Source organism: Lethenteron reissneri, chromosome 49 (genome assembly GCF_015708825.2).
Source record: "Lethenteron reissneri isolate LAM-NWPU_2019-01 chromosome 49, ASM1570882v1, whole genome shotgun sequence".
Classification (NCBI taxonomy): Eukaryota; Metazoa; Chordata; class Hyperoartia; order Petromyzontiformes; family Petromyzontidae; genus Lethenteron; species Lethenteron reissneri.
In genome coordinates this window covers 5862319-5881501 of record NC_083827.1, presented here as the reverse complement: position 1 = coordinate 5881501, position 19183 = coordinate 5862319, and the positions used below count along the sequence as shown (strand labels likewise).

Below are 19183 nucleotides of genomic sequence, written 5' to 3'. Positions count from 1 at the left end.
GGCTGCTTTCTCATCTTCCCGTTGGGGTTCTACAACCGCGTCCGTGGCTTCAGAAACTCCTTCACCCCCTCCTCCGTCACCGCCGCCACGGTTTCCTCGAGCCGCACGGAGCGCCGACTGGGACAAGTGCAGCCGCTTCGCGGGGGGAGGCTCCCCGCCGCCGCTCCGGCGAGGCTTGCCGGCGCTCCCCCGTCGCCGCGCCAGCGAGTTCGGGGGGCGGCCCCTGCCGCCGCGTCCCGCCCGCGGTGTCTCGTCGACCGCGACCGCCATCGCCGCCGCCGCCGCCGCTTTCGCGTCGATCTCGGTGCCTCCCGGTAGCGACACCGACGTCCTGTCGACGTCGCCGGGGATTTTGGCGGAGGCGGAGGCGGCCGCCGCAGCTGCGGCCGCCGCGAGCCGCGCGGCCGCGCCGCCCCCCCTGCCCAGAAGCGGCGCGCCGTGCTTCTGCCGCTGGTGCCGGTTGCAGTTGGATTTGGTGGTGAACTTGGCGCCGCAGTCGCCGCACACGAAGGGCTTTTGACCTGCGACGGGGTCAGGGGAGAGACGACACGCGGTGTGAGAACGAGGGTCGAGCGGTTTGAGCGGCCCGGGTGCTGAGACCGGCTTGGATGCAGGCTCCGAACGACACGTGATTTAACTGGGTTCTAAAGTGTAGCGGGTTCATGGTGTCTGCCTGGTCACCAATAACTGTGCAAAACACCTCCCACCACCCCCGCCCCCCACCACCGCACCCCCCCCCCCACCCAAGCCATTTAAATTCCAGCTCTGAGAATTTAAAACATCGGTGTGGTTGTCATGTAAACGAACGGTACTATATTCAGAAGGGCTGATCACTTAAAGTAGTAGTCCTGTGACATCCGCTGTGGATTTGGGAAGAAAAATGCAACAACAACAACATGTCCACGATAATCGGGCCTCAGTGGCCGCCCTCGCACCCGAACGCAGAGACAAAGTCCACGTTCAGACGCTGCTGCGCTTGCTCGGGGGTTCAGAGTTCGCAAGCGCTGTCCCCCCCCCGGTTTAACGGCAACGTGCGGTGACGTTGGCACAGTGGACCGTGCACGGAGCGCCACGGTGCAACGCCAGGGGCGCACGTTTGGCACGGCGCTGTCACACGACGATCCGGCCACAAATGATAGCTCAACAAAGTGGCTTATCGCGTGGAAAATTATCGCAGCCAAATAGTCTAAGCGCACGATGTTGATTTTAAATGTGGAGGGAAAAACCGGAGGACTCGGAGAAAAATCCACGCTACCAAGGGGAGAGCACGCCAACTCCAAATATACAGCAGGTGTCACGGTCAGGATCGAACCCACGACCTCCTGTACACCAGGCGAGGTCGTTAACATTTCGCCACTGCGGCGCATGGGGAGGGCCCGGCACTGTTAGCGAGCGCCTATTAAGTCATTTGTGTGGGGTGGTGTGGCGAGCACTGCAAATGCACGGATGATAGGGGTGGTGATGGTAATGGTTTTGAGTGTGATAATGGCCACGATGGTGGTTATAATCATAATGATGCTCATATTGACAGTAATGGTTATGACGATGTGGATGCAAGCAGTACGGCATGATAACGATATTGACCAGGATGATTGATGATGGTAGCGATGGTGACGATGTTGATTATAATTGCCGATGATGATAATGATGCAAGCGGTACAAGATGATAACAATGGTGATTATGACAGCGGTTGTTACGGTGATGACAACAGCGGTACGGATAATTTAACAATTACGATTGTTACGACAGCAGACGATGGAGGCGGACGGTGGCGATGATGTGGAACGATGTTCAATGACGAGCCGCGGCCCACCCCCCCACCCCCCCCCCCCACCCCCCCCCACCCCCCCCACCCCCCCACCCCCCCCACCCCCCCACCCCCCCCCACCCCCCCACCTGTGTGCGTGAACGTGTGCCGCCGCAGGGCGCTGGTCTTGGTGAACGTGCGGGGACACTCGGGGCAGCGCAGCTTCCCTTCCGCTCCCGCTCCCCCCGCCGACTCCGAATCCTCCTCCTCCTCGTCGCCGTCATCGTCGTCGCCGTCCTCGCCCGCCAACGAATCCTCCCTCTCGCTGCCGACTAGGAAATCGGCAGCGCCGACGCCGACGCTGCCGACGCCGCAATCGCCGCCGTCTTCGGACGGGCGCCCGCCCGGGGGAGTCTCGAGGACGGTGGAGGACTTTCTGCGACTGTTTTTCCGCTGGCGCTTGGCGCTCGGTGGCGAGAAATCCGAAGCAGCGGCTGCGGCGGCGGCGGCAGCAATCGGAGCTGCGATCGGAGGCGAAGACGGCAGCCGCCAGACATCGCTGCCGCGGTCGACGGCGAGCTCCGCCGATTGCCGTCTGTCCGACGAGTCGCCGACGCCGCAGCCGCCGCCGCCGTTCCTCGCGGAGGGAAACGCGTCCGGACTTGCAGAGCGGCGCTCCGAGCTGAACGACGGCGCGGGAAGGTCACGGAGGCAAATGGAGATACGCGCAATTATAGCGATGCACAAATTAGAATTATAGCGATGTACAATTACAGCGATGGACAAACCTTGGCGACTTGAGTTTGATTGCCGTCCACCGGATTAACGTGAAAAACCTTACTCATTGGGCTGTGTCGGGTGGTGGCGGGTTTAACGACACATTTATATTTACGCGGTGTGTTGGAGAGTAAACCAATCACCACCACATTTACAATTCGAGTACCGTGTCGTTTCGCACGGCAATTAACAACCTGTCTCGTCAGGTGACAGCCAGAATTGCGAACTTCCGCATCAATCGGTAACCGCTCCCACCGTCAGGCAATGTCACCGCCCATAACGCTGTGTGTGTGTGTATGTGTGTGTGCGTGCATATTGTCTGTGTGTGTGTGTATGTGTGTGTGGGGAGCGGTGGCGTAGCGGTTAGCGCGCTGCACTACGAACCCGACGACACGGGTTCGATTCCCGCTCACGGCCAACACCAGTGACGATTATCTGAACCGGTCCTGGGCATCCCCTAGGTCGACTCAGCCTCAAAAGAGTACCTGGTGCGGTGTGTAAACATCACCACTGGGGAGACAAAGGCGACCGTGCGTGGTGCTGGCCACCCACCACCTCGTGTGCCGTTCCGGCCTTCATAGGTGCTCGCTAACAGCACTTGCCCCTACAGTCTGTCCAGGCTACACGGGGGGATCTTTTTTTTCTGTGTGCGTGTGTAAGCCTTCATCCAGCAGTGGATTAACCAAATATGCTGCACATAATAACAGCAACGGCTTGAGTTGCCGCCCCGTGTGCACGAATGACAACCCCCCCCCCCATCCCCCCATTTCGTTGGGACTGGACGGATTTAACCTCGCCTCGGCACTCGCTCACAATTCTCGGTCCGAAAAACACAAACAGAACCTTTGAAATGTGACGTACTGTTCAGGGTCGCCCCCCACCACACTCCGCACGGTGGTTATTGAATTCAAATGTCAACATTTAGAACTCGCGTTCACAAAGAGCGTGGAACAGTGGACGCCTCGCAACTACTTATTTTCCATGGTAAGAGTTTTTTTGGGTTAGATCGCATAAATATAAGTGTGTCGTTAAACACAGCCAACATCCGACACAGCCAATGAGTAAGGTTTGTCACGTAAATAAAATGTGCAAATTCGTTACTAGCACTGAGCACACGGGTTGTGTGTCGCAGAGTAAACCCACAACATCTACAATTCGAGTTTACTCTCCAACACACAACCGGTGTGTGCTTATTCACGAATTGGCATGCATTTTTTTACATGACAAACCTTACTAATTGGCCGTGTCGGGTGGTGGCGGCGGGTTTGAACGAGACATTTATATTAACGCGCTCGAACCAGACTAAAAAAAAAACCCTCTTATGGATGATATTGGTCGCGAAAGCCTACGGGTTAAATAAAACGTATTTCTCCACTATTCTCTCCTTGCGCTGCTGGACGTTGGAATTTCCTCCCGTAGCCCCAAATTCCCGGTACCTTTTCCTAATTCCTACATCCTTGCCCAACTCAAGATTTGCGCTGGTTCTCTCATCCGCTGGACTACCTACCGTGTGTTCAGTCGCTGGCTTTAGATCATCCTCCCCTTCGTATCTTTCTACCACCTAGCGATCTCATTTGCCGGCTCATTTGATCTATTTTTTGTAGATTTAAACCTGCCAGGGGCTGTGCTCAGCAACTGCGATTTAATTCGTGCAAAACCAAAACCCCGCGAAATACCACAGCCGGCGATAAAACAAATAAAATTAAAACAAATAAAATTTAACTTACACTTGCACGGGCACCTCCACGACGGAGGACGCCTCTGCGTCCCGCAGGGGTCCACTCGACGCCACCGACGCCGCCGCCGCCGCCTTCGCCACCGCCACCGGGGGCAACATCCCCCTCGTCGCGCCGCCGCGGCAGCCGATGAAAAGCCGCGACAGTTCCGCCAGCGCCTGCAGCTCCTTCCCTCCGGATTCCTCGCCGCCGCCGACGACGCCGACGCCGCCGCAATCGCCGCCGTAGCCCAGCGAGCCGGCGGCAAGCGACGCCAGCTGCATCAGCGGGTGGCACGCGGCGTTGCCCAGGCCTCCCTCGGCCGCCGCCGCCGCCCAAGCGCAGCGCGAGCCGGCGGCAAACGCCTCCCCGGGGCCCGGCCGCTCCGGCGCAGCCATGAGGCTGTGCTTGGTGGCCAGCTGGGCGAGGCAGTGCGAGGCGTTCTTCCGCGCCAGCTCCTCCTTGCCCGCCGTCGCCACGGCCGATCCGGTCGTCGTTCCGTTCGCTCCGGTCGTCGTGGAGCAGTCCCGCCGCTTCGGCAGCGACAGGTCGATGGGCTCCATGTTGTCGTCGTCGTCGTCGTCGCGATCGACTTTGGTGCAGACGCCGCCGCCGCCAGCCTTCCCACGGCGGGCAGTACTCCGTCTTCACCGTCACGGCGGGGATGCCGGAGGAGCGCGCGGGCCGGAACGCCGAACCCGCGGAGAACATCGACAGCCGGGAGTAGCCGGCCGGTAACAGCAGCCCGTTCTTGAGCGAGCGCTGGGCGGCGGAGATGGTGGCCGCGCTGGGCTTGGCGCCGTCCACGAATCGACACCCCCCGTTCTCCACGACGTAACCGCCGCCGCCACCGCCGCGACCGTCTGCCACCTCCCCCTCTTCTTCTCCTCCTCCCCTGGTTCCGTTGACGTGCACGCGTTCCATCTTTGGCATAACCACCGGTGCCGCAGTTTTACCCGTGGAGTCGGCAGGAGCCGGCGGTGCCGGCGGCAGCGGCGGGTCGACGTAGGTGACCCAGTGCGACGCGTCCCCCCCGGACGCCGCCACGGCCTCGGCGTGATGGCTCTGCACGTGCCGGTACACGTTGCTGCGCGTCGAGAAGATGTTGCGGCACTGCCGGCACCGGTACGGCTTGTGCCGCCCCCCGAGCCCGGCGCCCCGAGGCCGTCTCCCTCGCACCTTCGCCACCGCCACGGCGAGCTCCCCAAAGTCGTCGGCCGGCGACCTGCCGGTGGCGCCGACGCCGACCGTGCCGTTCTCCGTCGGCCGGCCGGATTCCGGCGGCCGCCCGTTCGCCGGCAGGATTCGCGGGTCCGGCTCGACGGCAATCTTTGAGCCGCCGCCGACTCGGCGGTAAACGCCGGCGCTCAAGAAGCCGTTGGGCAGAGCACCGGCGACGAGAGACAGCGGGGGCGCGTCGTCCTCGTCGTCGTCGCCGCCGCCGCCGCGCGACACGGCGGGCCGCTCGCGTTTCACCGCGTGAGCCCTGGCCACGGCCGCCCCGACGATGCCTGGTGAGGCCAGCAGCTCGATCCGGACGTCGATGTCGGGCCGCGCCGTGAGGCCGTGCCGGCGCTTGAGGTGGCGCTCGCAGTTGGCCTTGAGCGTGAACGGGTAGAGGCAGACGCGGCAAGCGAAGGGCCGCTCGCGCCCGTGGCGGTCGCGCAGGTGGCGCAGCAGCGCCGCGCGGTCTGGAGCCGCGTGCCGGCACACGGCGCACTGCGACCCGACGCCGACGATGCCGGAGGACGGCGCCGCCGTCTCCACGCGCTGCCCCGTCATCGCCATCATCGCCGCCACCGCCTCCTCCTCGTCCTCCCGGCGCCGCCGTAGCAGCGGCGACTGCTGGGCCTCCCCGGCACCGGCGTCGGCGCCGCCACCGCCGTTACCGCCTCTCTCCTCCTGCTTCACCTCGCGCCCCAGGAAGCGTTCGGCGTTCTCGGCCCAGCAGAACGAGTCGGTCGCCTCGAGCACGCGCCGCAGGTTCGGCGACGGCTTGCGCTCCGTCGGGCGGAACGAGCGGGCGGAGGGCTCCGACGGTTCGGCGCCGGCGCCGCCGCCGCCGCCGCCGTCCAACGCCGCCGCGACGCCCTGCTCCAGCACCCTGCGCAGTATCTCCTGCGCCCGGCGGCCGTCCGCCCTGCAGGGCGAGCGCGCGTCCTCCCCGTGCAGCAGCAGGCCACCCGACGACGGAAGAGGCGGCAGCGGCGGCAGCACGACCGGCTCGCCGGCACCCGTCATGGCCGCGGCCACGGGCCGGATGAGCCGCAGGGGCGGCGGAGGCGGCGCCGCCACCGCGTACTGCCGCCGCCGCTGCGCCGCCGACGACGCGTCGGTTGACGCGTCCGTCGGGGAGGTGCAGCGAGCGGCCAGCGGCGGCGGGGGCGGAGGGGGCGGCTTTGGCTTCAGCTGCGGCATCGGGCGCAGGCGGGCCGCCTGGCGCGGCGCCAGCGACGGCGGGAGCTCGCCCTCCTCGCCCCTCGGCGGGGGGGCGACCTTGGAGAGCGGCGGCGGAGGCGGCGTCAGAAACGGGACGGTCCCTGACGGCGACGGCTCGGCCGTCCCCACGTCCACCAGGGCGCGGTCGCACATCTCCGTCAGCCTGGACACGGGGTTGGTTTCGCCGCTTCCGTCGCCGCCACCGTCGCGCCCATGTTGCTGTTGCTGCTGCTGGCGCTGCTGCTGCTGCTGCTGCTGCCGCCCGCCGGCGCAGCCCAGCTCGGAGGCCGACTCGCACACGATGGGCACCACCACCATGCTGCTGTCAGGGCGGATGATGAAGCCCTTCTGCGGGGAAGGGTCGCCGTCGTCGGAGTTCCCCGACGGCTGCCCCGGCCTCGGGCGCCGGGCGGCGGCGGCGCGGACGGTGAACTCGGCGCCGCGCAGCACGACGCCGCCCCGCACCAGCGAGACGGCGCCGTCCCCCTCCACTTGCGCGTGCCGCACCGCCGCCGCCTGCTGCTGCTGCTGATGCTGTTGCACCAGCTGCAGCTGTTGCATCACCGTGCCCTGGCGCGAGCGGCCAGGGTTGGGCCGCTTGGGCCTCTGCTCGGGCGACGCGACAGGGCACAACGACAGGAGGCCCAGGAAGACGGCGGCGCCCGACGGGGCCTCGCTGGCCGACGGGGACTGCGACCGCGCCGGCGCCGGCGGAGGGGAGAGGCGAGCCAACGGCTTCTCGGGCTTCGCCGGTGCCGCCGCACCGTCGTTCGCCGGGGAAGGCCGCAGGTTCAGCGACGCCAGGAACGAGAGCTGCTCGGCGGGGACGGCGCCGTCGGGGCCGTCGTCGACGTCCGCGGCGACCGTGGGAGGGGCCGCAGGCGCTGGGGCGGGGGGGAGCCGCCTTGCCGAGCGCTTGCCGGGCGCGCGTGCCGACGCCGGGTGGCGGATGTCACGGTGGAGGGAGAGCGCCGCCATGACCGGGAAGGCCTTGCCGCAGTCGTCGCACACGAAGCGGTGGTAGCGGCTGATGCAGCGTCGCACGTTCCGCTCGCACCACACCTGCACCGCGGGGAGGAGGAGGAGGAGGCGGGAGATGGAGTGGGCACAGCGTGAGACTCGTGTGTGGGGAGGGGGTAGGGTGCCTTCCGCGGTGCGATGGCAAGCACGTTTGACGTGCAATCTTGAAGGTTCACCGATCCGTTCGATTATCCTGGACGCAGCGGTTGAAATGACGGAGCAAACTCTGGAACCGTTACGACATTCAGCGTCTCATCAGCAGAATCGGGCTCACTTGATCCAACGCTGGCGGACCGCCAGATGTTTCTAGGCAAAGATCACCCCCCCACCACCCCCCTTGTTAGAAGACACGGCTTCTCGTTCGACGCAAAAACGACATCAATACACACAACGCCAACCGAAGCATCGTCCCTAAAGGAGAGAGGGTTGTGGTGGGCAGCAGAGGGCAGTGCAGCCAAATCCAAAAGCGTTCTGGTATCCCTCTAAGCTCCCACGTGTCTACGCTCCCCACATCCCTCACACACACACACAACACGCACTCCCTACACACACACACTACACACACACTACACACACACTACACGCACACAACACACACTCACTACACGCACTGCTCCCATACTGCACACACACACACTACACACACTCACACACACACTACACACACACTACACACACACAACACGCACACTACACGCACACAACACACACTACACGCACACTACACGCACTGCTCCCATACTGCACACACTACACACACTCACACACACAACACGCATACTACACACACACACTCGACACACAGTACACACAACTATACCCATACTGCACACACACACACTACACATACTACACACACCACACCACACACACTGCACACACACACACTACACACACTCGCACACACAACACGCACACTACACATACAACACACGCCACTCCACATCCTACAAGCACACACTCACACCACACATACTGCACACACACACACTATACGCACTACACACACTACATATGCACACACACCACACTTCACACACGCCACACACACCCCACACACACACACACTACATACACACACTACATACACACAGTTAATGCTCCATTTTTTTCCCAGGAACAAATCTGGAGGAAGGGGGGGGGTCGGATAAAAACAACTAAAGCAGGGTCAATGCAAAGTGCATGTAAATTAGGATTTACAAAGTGTCGCTTGTTTGTTAATCCGCGTTACGGAGAATGGGGACGGGCGTCAAGATGTTGTACGTCGCTCGCCGGAGCGGTGGCGCAGCGATTGGCGCGGCGATTGGCGTAGCGATCGGCACGCCTACGCCACGGTGCGTTGAACTTCTTTCGCGCTGTACGTAGACAACCGTGCTAAGCGGAGGTGCGGCGGGGTGGGTGGGGTGGGCGGGGTGGGTTGGGGGAGCTAAACGCGCAAAATAAACCCGGCGACGAACATCTGAACCCGCTCCTGGACCTCACCTAGGTCGACTCAGCCTTCTACGAGTACCTGTAAGTCGTCCCAACAAATCCGTAAATAAAACTACAAGACTGTTATTATTTTTATCACCAGGTAAGGTCCCCCTGAGCTATGCGGCCCTGTTGTCAGAAGCGACCTGACCGTCACAAGTGAGAGCTCAACGTAAGCGGCTCGTCATCGCGGGGAAATTCACAGCGGACGAGTTTTCTAGACGCGCGACATTCGTTCGCGATGTGGAGGGAAAAACCCGAGGACCCGGAGAAAAATCCATGCGACCAAGGGGGGAGAGAGACACGTGAAAACTCCATAAACGCAACCACGGGGGGGGGGGGGGGGTCTTTGTCTGATCTGTGTGTCCGAGTACACCCCCGGATTGCTCGCCGACGAGTGGTTGCCTTCGCTCGAGCACTGAGCCACTGTGCCCCCCACGGAGCGGCGGGCGTGGGCCCCCCGTGACGGGCCTCGCTTTCGCCCTGGGGGGTCCTTTGGTCGACTCCTCCACGGCGGCCGCACTTTAACCCCCACCCAGCCCATCAGACGCGACCTGCCCATTGACTGACTGTGGTGAACCCACTGACGCTGCTGCAGGTGGAGGGGGATTTACTAAAACACTTCCGCCGTTGTTATCAACTGCCACGACCGCACGTTTAAGGTTAGAAATAGAGAACAGTTCACGTATTTCCAGAACTGCGTCAAGGTTGGAAGAGCTTGGGACACGCAGATATAGACAAATACGCACAGACGTGGGACAGCTACATGTACCAATGCAGACACAAATAATAATATGACCCAACATAGCGAGCGCGTGAATGAGCGAGCGAGCGACAGAGCGAGTGCGTGAATGAGCGAGCGAGCGACAGGGCGAGCGCGTGAACGAGCGAGTGAGTGAGCGAGTGAGTGAACGAGCGAGTGCGTGAACGAGCGAGTGAGCTACAGAGCGAGCGAGCGAGTGAGCGACAAAGCAAGCGAGTTAGCCAGCGAGCGAGCGCGGGGGTTCCCATACCTGTGCGATCTTGGGGAACTTGTCGCAGCTGAAGTCGATGAAGCTGAGGTCGCGGAAGCCAACGGGCACGGAGTTTGCGCCCGCCTGCCCGTGTCCGACCGTCGCGTGGATCCCCTCCGCTCCCTCCACCCCGACCGAGAACTGAACGAGGTTGGCCGTGCAGGAGGAGGACGAGGAGGATGAGTCGACGCCGTTGGCCGTGCCGTTCTCGTGCTGCCGGCGGGCGCCCGAGTCGTGGCGCAGGAAGCTGCGCGGCGTGCGGACCGACGGCGCGTTGCAGTGGTGGCACCTGCGGATGAGACAAAGATCCCCCGTGTAGCCTTCAGCAAGCTGTTGGGACAAGTGCTATTAGCGAGTTACGCCTCGTAAGGCCGGAAAGGCACAAGGGGGGGGCGGGTGGCCAGCCCTACGCACGGCTGCCTTTGTCTCCCCAGTACTGATGTTTGCACACCGTACTAGGTACTCGTATTAGGCTGAGTCGACCTAGGGGAGGTCCAGGACCGGTTGGGATTTTCGTCAGCGGTGTTGGCCGTGAGCGCGAATCGAACACGGGTCGGCGGGTTCGTAGCGCAGTGCGCCGATCAAGCGCGCCACCGCTCCCCGTACGCAGATGGGCAGTGGATGTGTACGTGACACGCACGGCGCGTGCGGACACGCGCACTTAAAAAGGTTAATCGATTCCTCCATCGATGCCATCCACCAGACTGAGACCGTTTCGTTTCATCAGTGCTGTGTTTTCAAGCACCCCACTGTAGTACCCACAAGACCCACCGATTTACTCGCTCACCCACCCACTCATCACGCTGCAGGTCACAACAGTGCTGATCTAACTTGGAATTCCCTCCCATTGTATATGTTCCCAAGCTCCGATAACATTGCTCAAATTTACGATTTAATCTCTAATCTTTTACAATTCTGACAGTGCCAACACGTAGGCTTTCACGACCAATATTATTAATAATAAACGTTTTTGGAGGTTAGATCACGTTATTTATGAATGTGTCGTAACCCTCCACCACCCGACATGGCCAATCAGTAAAAAAAAGTGTCACGTTGACAAAAGACAAATATCGATTTAAAGCTTTCGTGACTGCATACCTGCATTTTCCATAAATATGCTAAATTCCTCTTGATATGCAAATTCCAACCCAGCGTAAATATACGCTCCAAGCGTGGTGGTGTTTCATTCAGACGCTATCTCCCCAACAGACCTGGTCTTCACCTGAGGACGGCTGCTTGCGTTGTGGCCGAAACGTCGTGAGAATTATTTTATTATGTTTTATTTTTATTATTTTATTACTTCCCTTCTACGTGACTTTCCCGAAAGAACCAAGAAGATAAAAAGACAAATAGTTCACTACTTTAGCCTACCGGTGTGTTGAAGAGTGAAACCACAACATTTACAATTTTTGAGTACGACATTTCGCTGGTAATTACATCCAGCATCATCGGAGAGTGCTGTTTGTTGCTGTCCGTGTTATGCTTTGGCCCTTTGGGGCTGTGCTCATAAATCGTGCTAAAATTAAATAAACAAAAGCACTAGATATAGATGGCGCATGTAGTATTATCACATTGATACATATTGGCAGATAAATGAACAGGGACGATACGAACAAACACACAAATGCACAGATACGTAAAAAAAATATATACTTTAAAAAAATCTGATTGTTGTGGAGCACAGGCCCATAATGCTAAGGGGCCAGCGACAAACAGCACTCTCAAAGTTACAAGAGAGAAAGAGAGTAACGCGTTTCTTGAATTGAGCGAGGTTATATCGGCTTGAGATACGCAGATACCAATAAATACACGCACACGCAAGGAACATGCATTTTAGACACGCAGACAGAATGAAACATTTCCCGTGCCTCCGATGAACAGATGTGCTTCTGCAGCCGTCTGGAACGCTCTCCCTTCCGATATCACGAAGCCAATGGAGCTATGCACTTTTAAATAATCTCGATTGAAAATTAATTTATTAAGAACTGCTTGTTGTCCTTAGTTTGTCGTCCTTCACCCGCATCTCTGATTAGCACTGTTAGCTACGTACGGTGCGACAGTGAGTTCAACGTACACACATTGACGCCCGGTCAGACAAACAGCCCAACGCACGGTAACATGGACAGACGAACGCATGGCAAGACGGACAAACCGACGGATGGACAGACGGACACAATGGACAAATGAGACAGCCAAACACATGCACGGACTGGACGGACGGACAAACAAACACACGGCCACGTGAACGCACAGCACCTGAGCTGTGCGGGTGGGGAGTGCGAGGCAAGGTGCAAATCCACTCCGAGCTCACAGACGAACGGCTTGAGGCAGACGGGACAGTGTCTGGAATCTTCGCCCACTTCTAGGCTCATCTGCACTCACGCACCGCACACAGACACACGCGCGCAGAGCCATCGTCTCACGTGAGCTTCCCCGCCCCACCGCCCACCTCCGCCTCCCTTTGTCTAAAGGAAGAGGGGAAAAAAAAAGACTTTCGCCCTGGCGATCCCCACGTGGAAGAACAAGCAGTCCCATTCGTCGCAACTGATTATTCAGGCCGCGATGCACGCCCAGGATTGCGCGCGCGTGCGGAGCGTCCAGTGGAGCGGTTAGCGCGCCGCGCCACGAACCCGGAGAGCCGAGTTCGATTCCCGCTCACGGCCAACACCAGTGAATCTGAACCGGTCCTGGGCCTCCTCTAGGTCAACTCAGCCTCAAATGAGTACCTGATTGCGGTGTGTCGTAAACATCGCCACTGGGGAGACAAAGGCGGTCGGGCGTGGTGCTGGCCACCCACCCCCTTCTTGTGCCGTGCCGGCCTTCATAGGTGCTACTCACTAACAGCACTTGCCCCGACAGTCTGTTGAAGGCTATACTGGTGAGAATTGATCATTTACTGCTCAATGAGGGGGGGGGGGGGGTGGGGAAAGACACAGCCGTTACCCAATGAATAAGGGAATCAACTCAAATCATCGAAGCACGTGGGTGTCCGTGTACTAGAGTAGACCCTCCCACCCCTCCCGCAAGACTAGCAGGTGGTGAATGAGGCAGGTTACTGACCTATTCATATGGATTTTATTTAAAAGCGTCATCTTCCCTTTTGTTCAATCGCTCCGGTTTTGCTTTAACAACACGGGGGGGGGGGGGGGGCGGGGGTGGGGTGGTTGGAGTTGGGAAATCTAAAAAACTCACTCAACAGCAAGGAATTGCCCAAAGTTTTGAAAGCAGGCCCCCCCCCCACTTCCCCCACCCCCTCCTGGAAAAGTAAGCCTCGGAGACTCGGCGAGGCTTTTTCCACGTGAACGAAGAGCACGCGTTGTCGACCACGACCTGTAAGGTCAGGGGTGTAGTCGCCCGGTGGGTTGGTGCAACAAGCAGGGCTCCGAATAACTAAGGGGCAGGGGACGCCGAGTTCAAATCTCGAAAGAGGTGAATAAATCACGCATCGTTATCATTGTCGTCAGCCTCATCGTCATTATCGCCAGCTGCAACATCTTCATGATCCAACGTTATCAGCCCCGGCGGCGTCACCGGCAGAAAGCTGCATCATCGTCACCGTCACGATCGCCAACCACGGCAATATCCTCATCATCAGCAGCAGCAGCAATGACAGCAGTTTCATCCTCAAAATGATCATCAGCAACAACCAGCTGCGTCAGCCATCGTCACACCAAAAGCTACACGCTGATTTTCGCCATCAGCATCTTCATCATAATCATCATCAGTAGTTTTAGCATCAAAATCATCATGAGCCATTCTAGATTTGAAGCTTTCGTGACTGCAAGGATTCATACTCTTAGTTCTTTCGGTAAAGTCACGTAGGTAAAAAATGAAATGAAAATTAATAATATTGTTTTATTTTGATTAATTTTAATTTCATTTTTTACCTACATCATAAGCCAGTTTCATAACCAGCAGCAGCAGCAACAGTCGCATCACCACAGCCTTAATCCTCATCACCTCCACCGCCACCACCACAATCCGATCGAATCAAAACATCCCATCCTTGCGCGATCCACCAACGCCACGTCGACGTCACCCGGCCAAACAAAGGCGTGCGCAGGCAGGCCGTCGGCCGCATAACAATGCAGCTCAATATCATAAGCAGGTGAGAGGTGGTTGGTGGGGTTCCGTAAATAATGAATGGCACCTGAAAGGAGCCGGGGCGAGGGTTGGGTTAGGGCGTGGGGGGTTGTGGGAGTTGGGAGGAGGAGTAAAGGGGGAGACCAAACACTGCCCCCCCCCTCCTCCTCCTCCTCTGCCGATCAATAATGCACACAGCCACATACACCTGGTGGGCAAGCAGCAACACCAAAACAAAGGCAAAGATACCCCCCACCACCACCAGTGTAGCCTTAACCGACTGTTGGGGCAAGTGCCCGTTAGCAAGTAGCAACACGGTGGCACGCGAGGGGGTGGGGGTGGCCACTTCCGGACCGGCGCCCGCCCGCCTTTGTCTCCCCAGGTACTAATTTAAGGCTGAGTTGACCTAGGGGCAGGCCCAGACCGGTTCTGACATCGTTCCCCACCGATGTCAGCCGTGGGCAGGAGTCGATAGTCAGGTTGCCGGATTCGTAGTGCGGCGCGCTGACCACTACGCTCCCTCCCCCCACACACCGACACACGCACACGTGCCATCCCATTACTCCAGACACAGGGCATATTAAGAAAGAAATCGTGATCACCCTGAACATCTCGATTCGGGAATGGAACTCGTGCTCGCCTGAGTGGTGCAGCAGGCAGTGTGCTAACCACTATGCCACCGCTCCCAATGCACACAGTCAAACGGCGCGCATACATACACGTGTGCCCTCAAGACACAATGAGACAAACATCACCCCCCCCACGACACGCACACATCGGTGTGCACGCGCGTGCGACTGTCTTTGTACGTGGAGCATTGGTGGAGCATTGGTGGAGCGGTGGTGGAGCGGTGGTGGAGCGGTGGTGGAGCGGTGGTGGAGCGGTGGTGGAGCAGTTAGCGCTACGCTGCGCTCCGAACCCGGCGACCCGAGTTCGATTCCCGCTCACCGCCAACACCGGTGACGATTATCTGCACCGGTGCTGGGCCTCCCCTAGGTCGACTCAGACTCAAATGAGTACCTGGTGCGGTGTGTCGTAAATTGCAATTGGGGTGACAAAGGCGGCCGGGCGTGGTGCTGACCACCCACCCCCTCGTGTGCAGTTCCATCCTTCATCGGTGCTCGCTAACAGCACTTGCCCCAACAGTCTGGTAAAGGCTATATGGGTATCCTTGTCTTTGTGTACGTGAAACCGGAGTACCCAGAGACGATCCACACACACACACGCACGCGCGCGCGCTGGCAACATTGCAAAAACAATCTGCATATCGTACACTCGCTACCCGCTTGCTGTACTACCCTCCCTTCTCACCCACCCTTACTTGGGACCTCCTTAAAAGCGCTTCAAATCAGGAGCACCAATCAAAGGGACAAAGATTTGCCCCCCCGTGCAGGAGTCTACACAAGCGGTTGGGGACACAGTGCTGTTAACAAGCACCGATCGATGTTTACACACAAACACCAGCTGCCCATTTCAGGCTAAGCCGACCTATAGAAATCCCAGAACCGGTTCGGAGATCGCTGCCCAGCAACCGTCACCCGTGGCCGGGAATCGGGGACCGCAGCGTTACACATGCGCACAAAGACAAAGACCCCTTTCCCCGTACCTATGGAGGTCTGAGAGGCTACATAAAATAGGGGTGGTGTGTCGTCAGCACCATTCAAATGCATGTGCATCCGTATGCACGATACAGGTAAACCCCCCCCCCCCCGCCCTCTCCCACCCTGTGGCCTCTAACAAGCTGTGAGCGAGCACCAAATTAGGGCCGACGCAGAACCGCACCCCGGCTGGCTGCCTTTGCGTTTCCGAATCAAGGTGTTTGCACACCGCGAGAGGGGAACATTTCAGGCCGAGCCGATCTAGGGGAGCTCCAGCACTCGACGTTCTGTGTGGTTGGGAATCAATCCCCGGCCATCAGAGGCGCTCGCGAATACCACTTACTTGTAAATGTTGTGGATTTACTCTCCAACGCATCGGTGTGCAGTCCTAGTAACGGATCGGCACGTTCTGTTCACGTGATGAAAACCTCACTAATTGGCTGTGTCGGGTGGTGACGGGTTTAACGACACATTTATATTCACACGATCTCATCCAAAAAAAAACCTCTATTATGGATCCTATAGCCTTTGACGGTCAAAGCGGGAGGGCGGGGGGAGAGGATTGCTCTTTCGAGCGCATTTCCTCCTTCGGACATGCCAAAGGTTCCACGTCCGCTAGGGAGATGGAGTGACGGATTCAGCTCGCGTGTGCGCGGGGGGAGGGGGGGGGGCCTCGTTGCATCTCGGGACGGTCGAGAGATGGTGACGGCTTGGAGGGGCCTTCGATGATGATGACGACGACGACAACATCATCATCATCATCATCGCTAAGGTCAACACTGATGGATTAACCGCAGCTGATAATAACATCGTCGTCGTCATCTCTAAGACCAATCCACTCCACTGCTGGATTGACGGCAGCTGACGACAGTGGGCACTGCAAATCCTCACGCGCGGCGGCGAGAGCCACAGTCCGAGTCGCGGCTCGGACTGTGGCTCGTGGAGCTCCTGGGGCGGGCCGGGGGGGAGGGGGGACAGCATGGGGCTCTGAGCCAGCTCAAGTGAAGCCGGGCGTGGCGCCGGCTCGCTGCTCGAGCCGCAGCCTCGCCTTCGAAGAGTCTGGGCCGAGCCACGAGTGAGAACACGCGGGGGGGGAGCAGGGGCAGGGGGGAGCAGGGGCAGGGGGGGGCAGGGGGGGGGCGGCGGGGAGCAGAGACCCCCCCCCGGGGTTCAAGTCCCGGTCAAGCAAAGCGCAGTGCCCCGTGACATCCGACCCCTGTTGGGGGATGGTTGGTGGGGTGGTTTGTGGGATTCTTGGTGTGGTTGAGGAAGAGGGGTGGTTGGTGGGGTGGTTGTTGGGGTGGTTGTTGGGGTGGTTGGTGGGATTCTTGGTGGGATGCTTGATGTAGTTGGGGTGGCCTCCCGTAGCGCGGCAGCTGAAACGAGCGCTCAGATAAGCGCCGACGCCGCCTCCGCCGCGAACGGGAGAATTCCACGCGGCAGGTCGCCTGCGGTGTGCGCTGGTAGCGCTGGCGGCGCAGGCACGGGGACGGAGCGAGCGGCACGACAGGCCGAACCGGTCGGGCCGCTGATGCAGTCGACGCGAGACGCGAGAGAAGAGAGAGAGGGGAGGGGGAGGGTGGGATGATGTGCGTGGGGGCGGCGGCGGTGGCGGCTTGGGTGGGTGGGGGAGGGAAGAGCGCAGCGTGTGTTGAGTTGGCGGATGAGTGAGAGGATGAGTGAGAAGATGAGTGAGAGGATGAGTGAGAGGATGAGTGAGTTTGGGGGGGGGGGGGATGAGTGAGTTTGGGGGGGGGGGATGAGTGAGTTTGGGGGGGGGGATGAGTGAGTTTGGGGGGGGGGATGAGTGAGTTTGGGGGGGGGGGATGAGTGAGTTTTGGGGGGGGGGATGAGTGAGTTTGGGGGGGGGGTGAGTGAGTTTGGGGGGGGATGAGTGAGTTTGGGGGGGGGGATGAGTGAGTTTGGGGGGGGGGAGATGAGTGAGTTTGGGGGGGGGGGATGAGTGAGTTTGGGGGGGGGGAGATGAGTGAGTTTGGGGGGGGGGGATGAGTGAGTTTGGGGGGGGATGTGCGCGCAGGGCGAATGAGCTTGTGAGCAGAGCATGAGAGATTGTGATGTCGTCACCGTGTGGAGTTGGAGAGAGAATGCAATAAGTGAGTTTGGGCGAGTCGGTGTGAGAGGGAGCGAGGGCGCGCGAGTGATTTGCGAGTTAGGTGTGATTTTGTGAGCTCAGTTGGGCGGGTGAGTGAATGAGTGGATGTGCGAGCGAGATCATGAGTAAGCGGGCGAATGAATGAGTGAGATAATGGTTTGGTAAGTGCACGAGTGAGTGAGCGAGCGAGCGGGTGAATGAATGAGTGAATCATGGGACCGAGTGTGATTTTGTGAGTCAATAAGAATGTAAATCAAGCAGTCGGCGTGACACTCAGAGTAGGTGATGCACGATAACTCACGGGAAAGGCAATGGTGTGCAGGGGGGGCGCCTGGGGGGGGGGGGGGGCGGCGTGCGTAGTGGGGTGGTTGGCAAGAGAGTGTGCAAGGCGGTGAGCGACTTAGCAAGTATACTAATTAGTGAGCGAGAAATTGACCGAGTGAGGAACTGAATGAGCGAGTGAGCAACTGAGCGAGCATTAGTGAGTGAGCGCTGGTGAGCGCGTGAACGAGCGAGCGATTGTGCGAGCGGGCGAGCGTGTCTGCACGTGAGCGAGTCTGCGAGTGAGTCTGAACGAGCGGGTGAGAGAAAGCTATTTTATTTTTAGGAGCGAGCGATCGGGAGATGCGAGCGAGCGAGCGAGAAGGGAGTGGAGGTGGGCGTTGTTTGTCGAACCGATGAAGAGCGATGGCTCACAGATGTTAAAAAAAAACCGTCCAAAGGTTATTTGCAACGGAGCTTCCCCCTCCAGCACAACAAAGCAGCACGCACGCCAAGCTGATGAGGCAGTCATCGTTACACGGCCATCAACACGGCAAAGGGCAGAAGGCAACGATCACCCGTCGAGAGTCGGGGCAGACTCTCCGAGCGAGCGAGTGAGAGGGAGAGAGAGGGCTGCCAACAAACCCCGGACTTCGTGTCACCATCCTAGACAGCAGCTTGTGTCTCGTACAACGTAAGAAGCCCAGATGAGGATCATGATGGATATAATGACGATGATGTAGTGACGACAATGATGATATCAATGGTAACGACGCTGCTGATAACCAGGTTAATGCTGCCGGTGATGGTAATGCTGACGATGATGGCGATGATACTGTTACTGCTGCTGATGATGAGCATTATGATCGAGTGAGTTCACTCATGAGTGAATGAACGATCGAGCGAGTGAGTGGGTGAATGATGCTCATGATCGCAACAATACTCT

General features: G+C 59.1%; 1 protein-coding gene across 4 annotated transcripts in view; it reads right to left on the bottom strand.

Moving 5' to 3' along the window:
• Window positions 1-360: 360 nt before the first annotated feature.
• Window positions 361-19183, bottom strand: part of LOC133354947 (uncharacterized) — a 64073-nt gene continuing 45250 nt past the window's right edge. For all 4 annotated transcript variants that reach the window (XM_061572165.1, XM_061572164.1, XM_061572163.1 and 1 more), the window contains 5 exons: window positions 12439-12554; window positions 10183-10471; window positions 4253-7741; window positions 1898-2430; window positions 361-521 (listed from right to left, as the gene is read on the bottom strand). In XM_061572165.1, coding sequence (XP_061428149.1) covers window positions 2029-2430; window positions 4253-7741; window positions 10183-10471; window positions 12439-12554 — 4296 coding nt within the window. In that variant the 3' untranslated portion in view covers window positions 361-521; window positions 1898-2028. The remainder of the gene's footprint in view (window positions 522-1897; window positions 2431-4252; window positions 7742-10182; window positions 10472-12438; window positions 12555-19183) is intronic.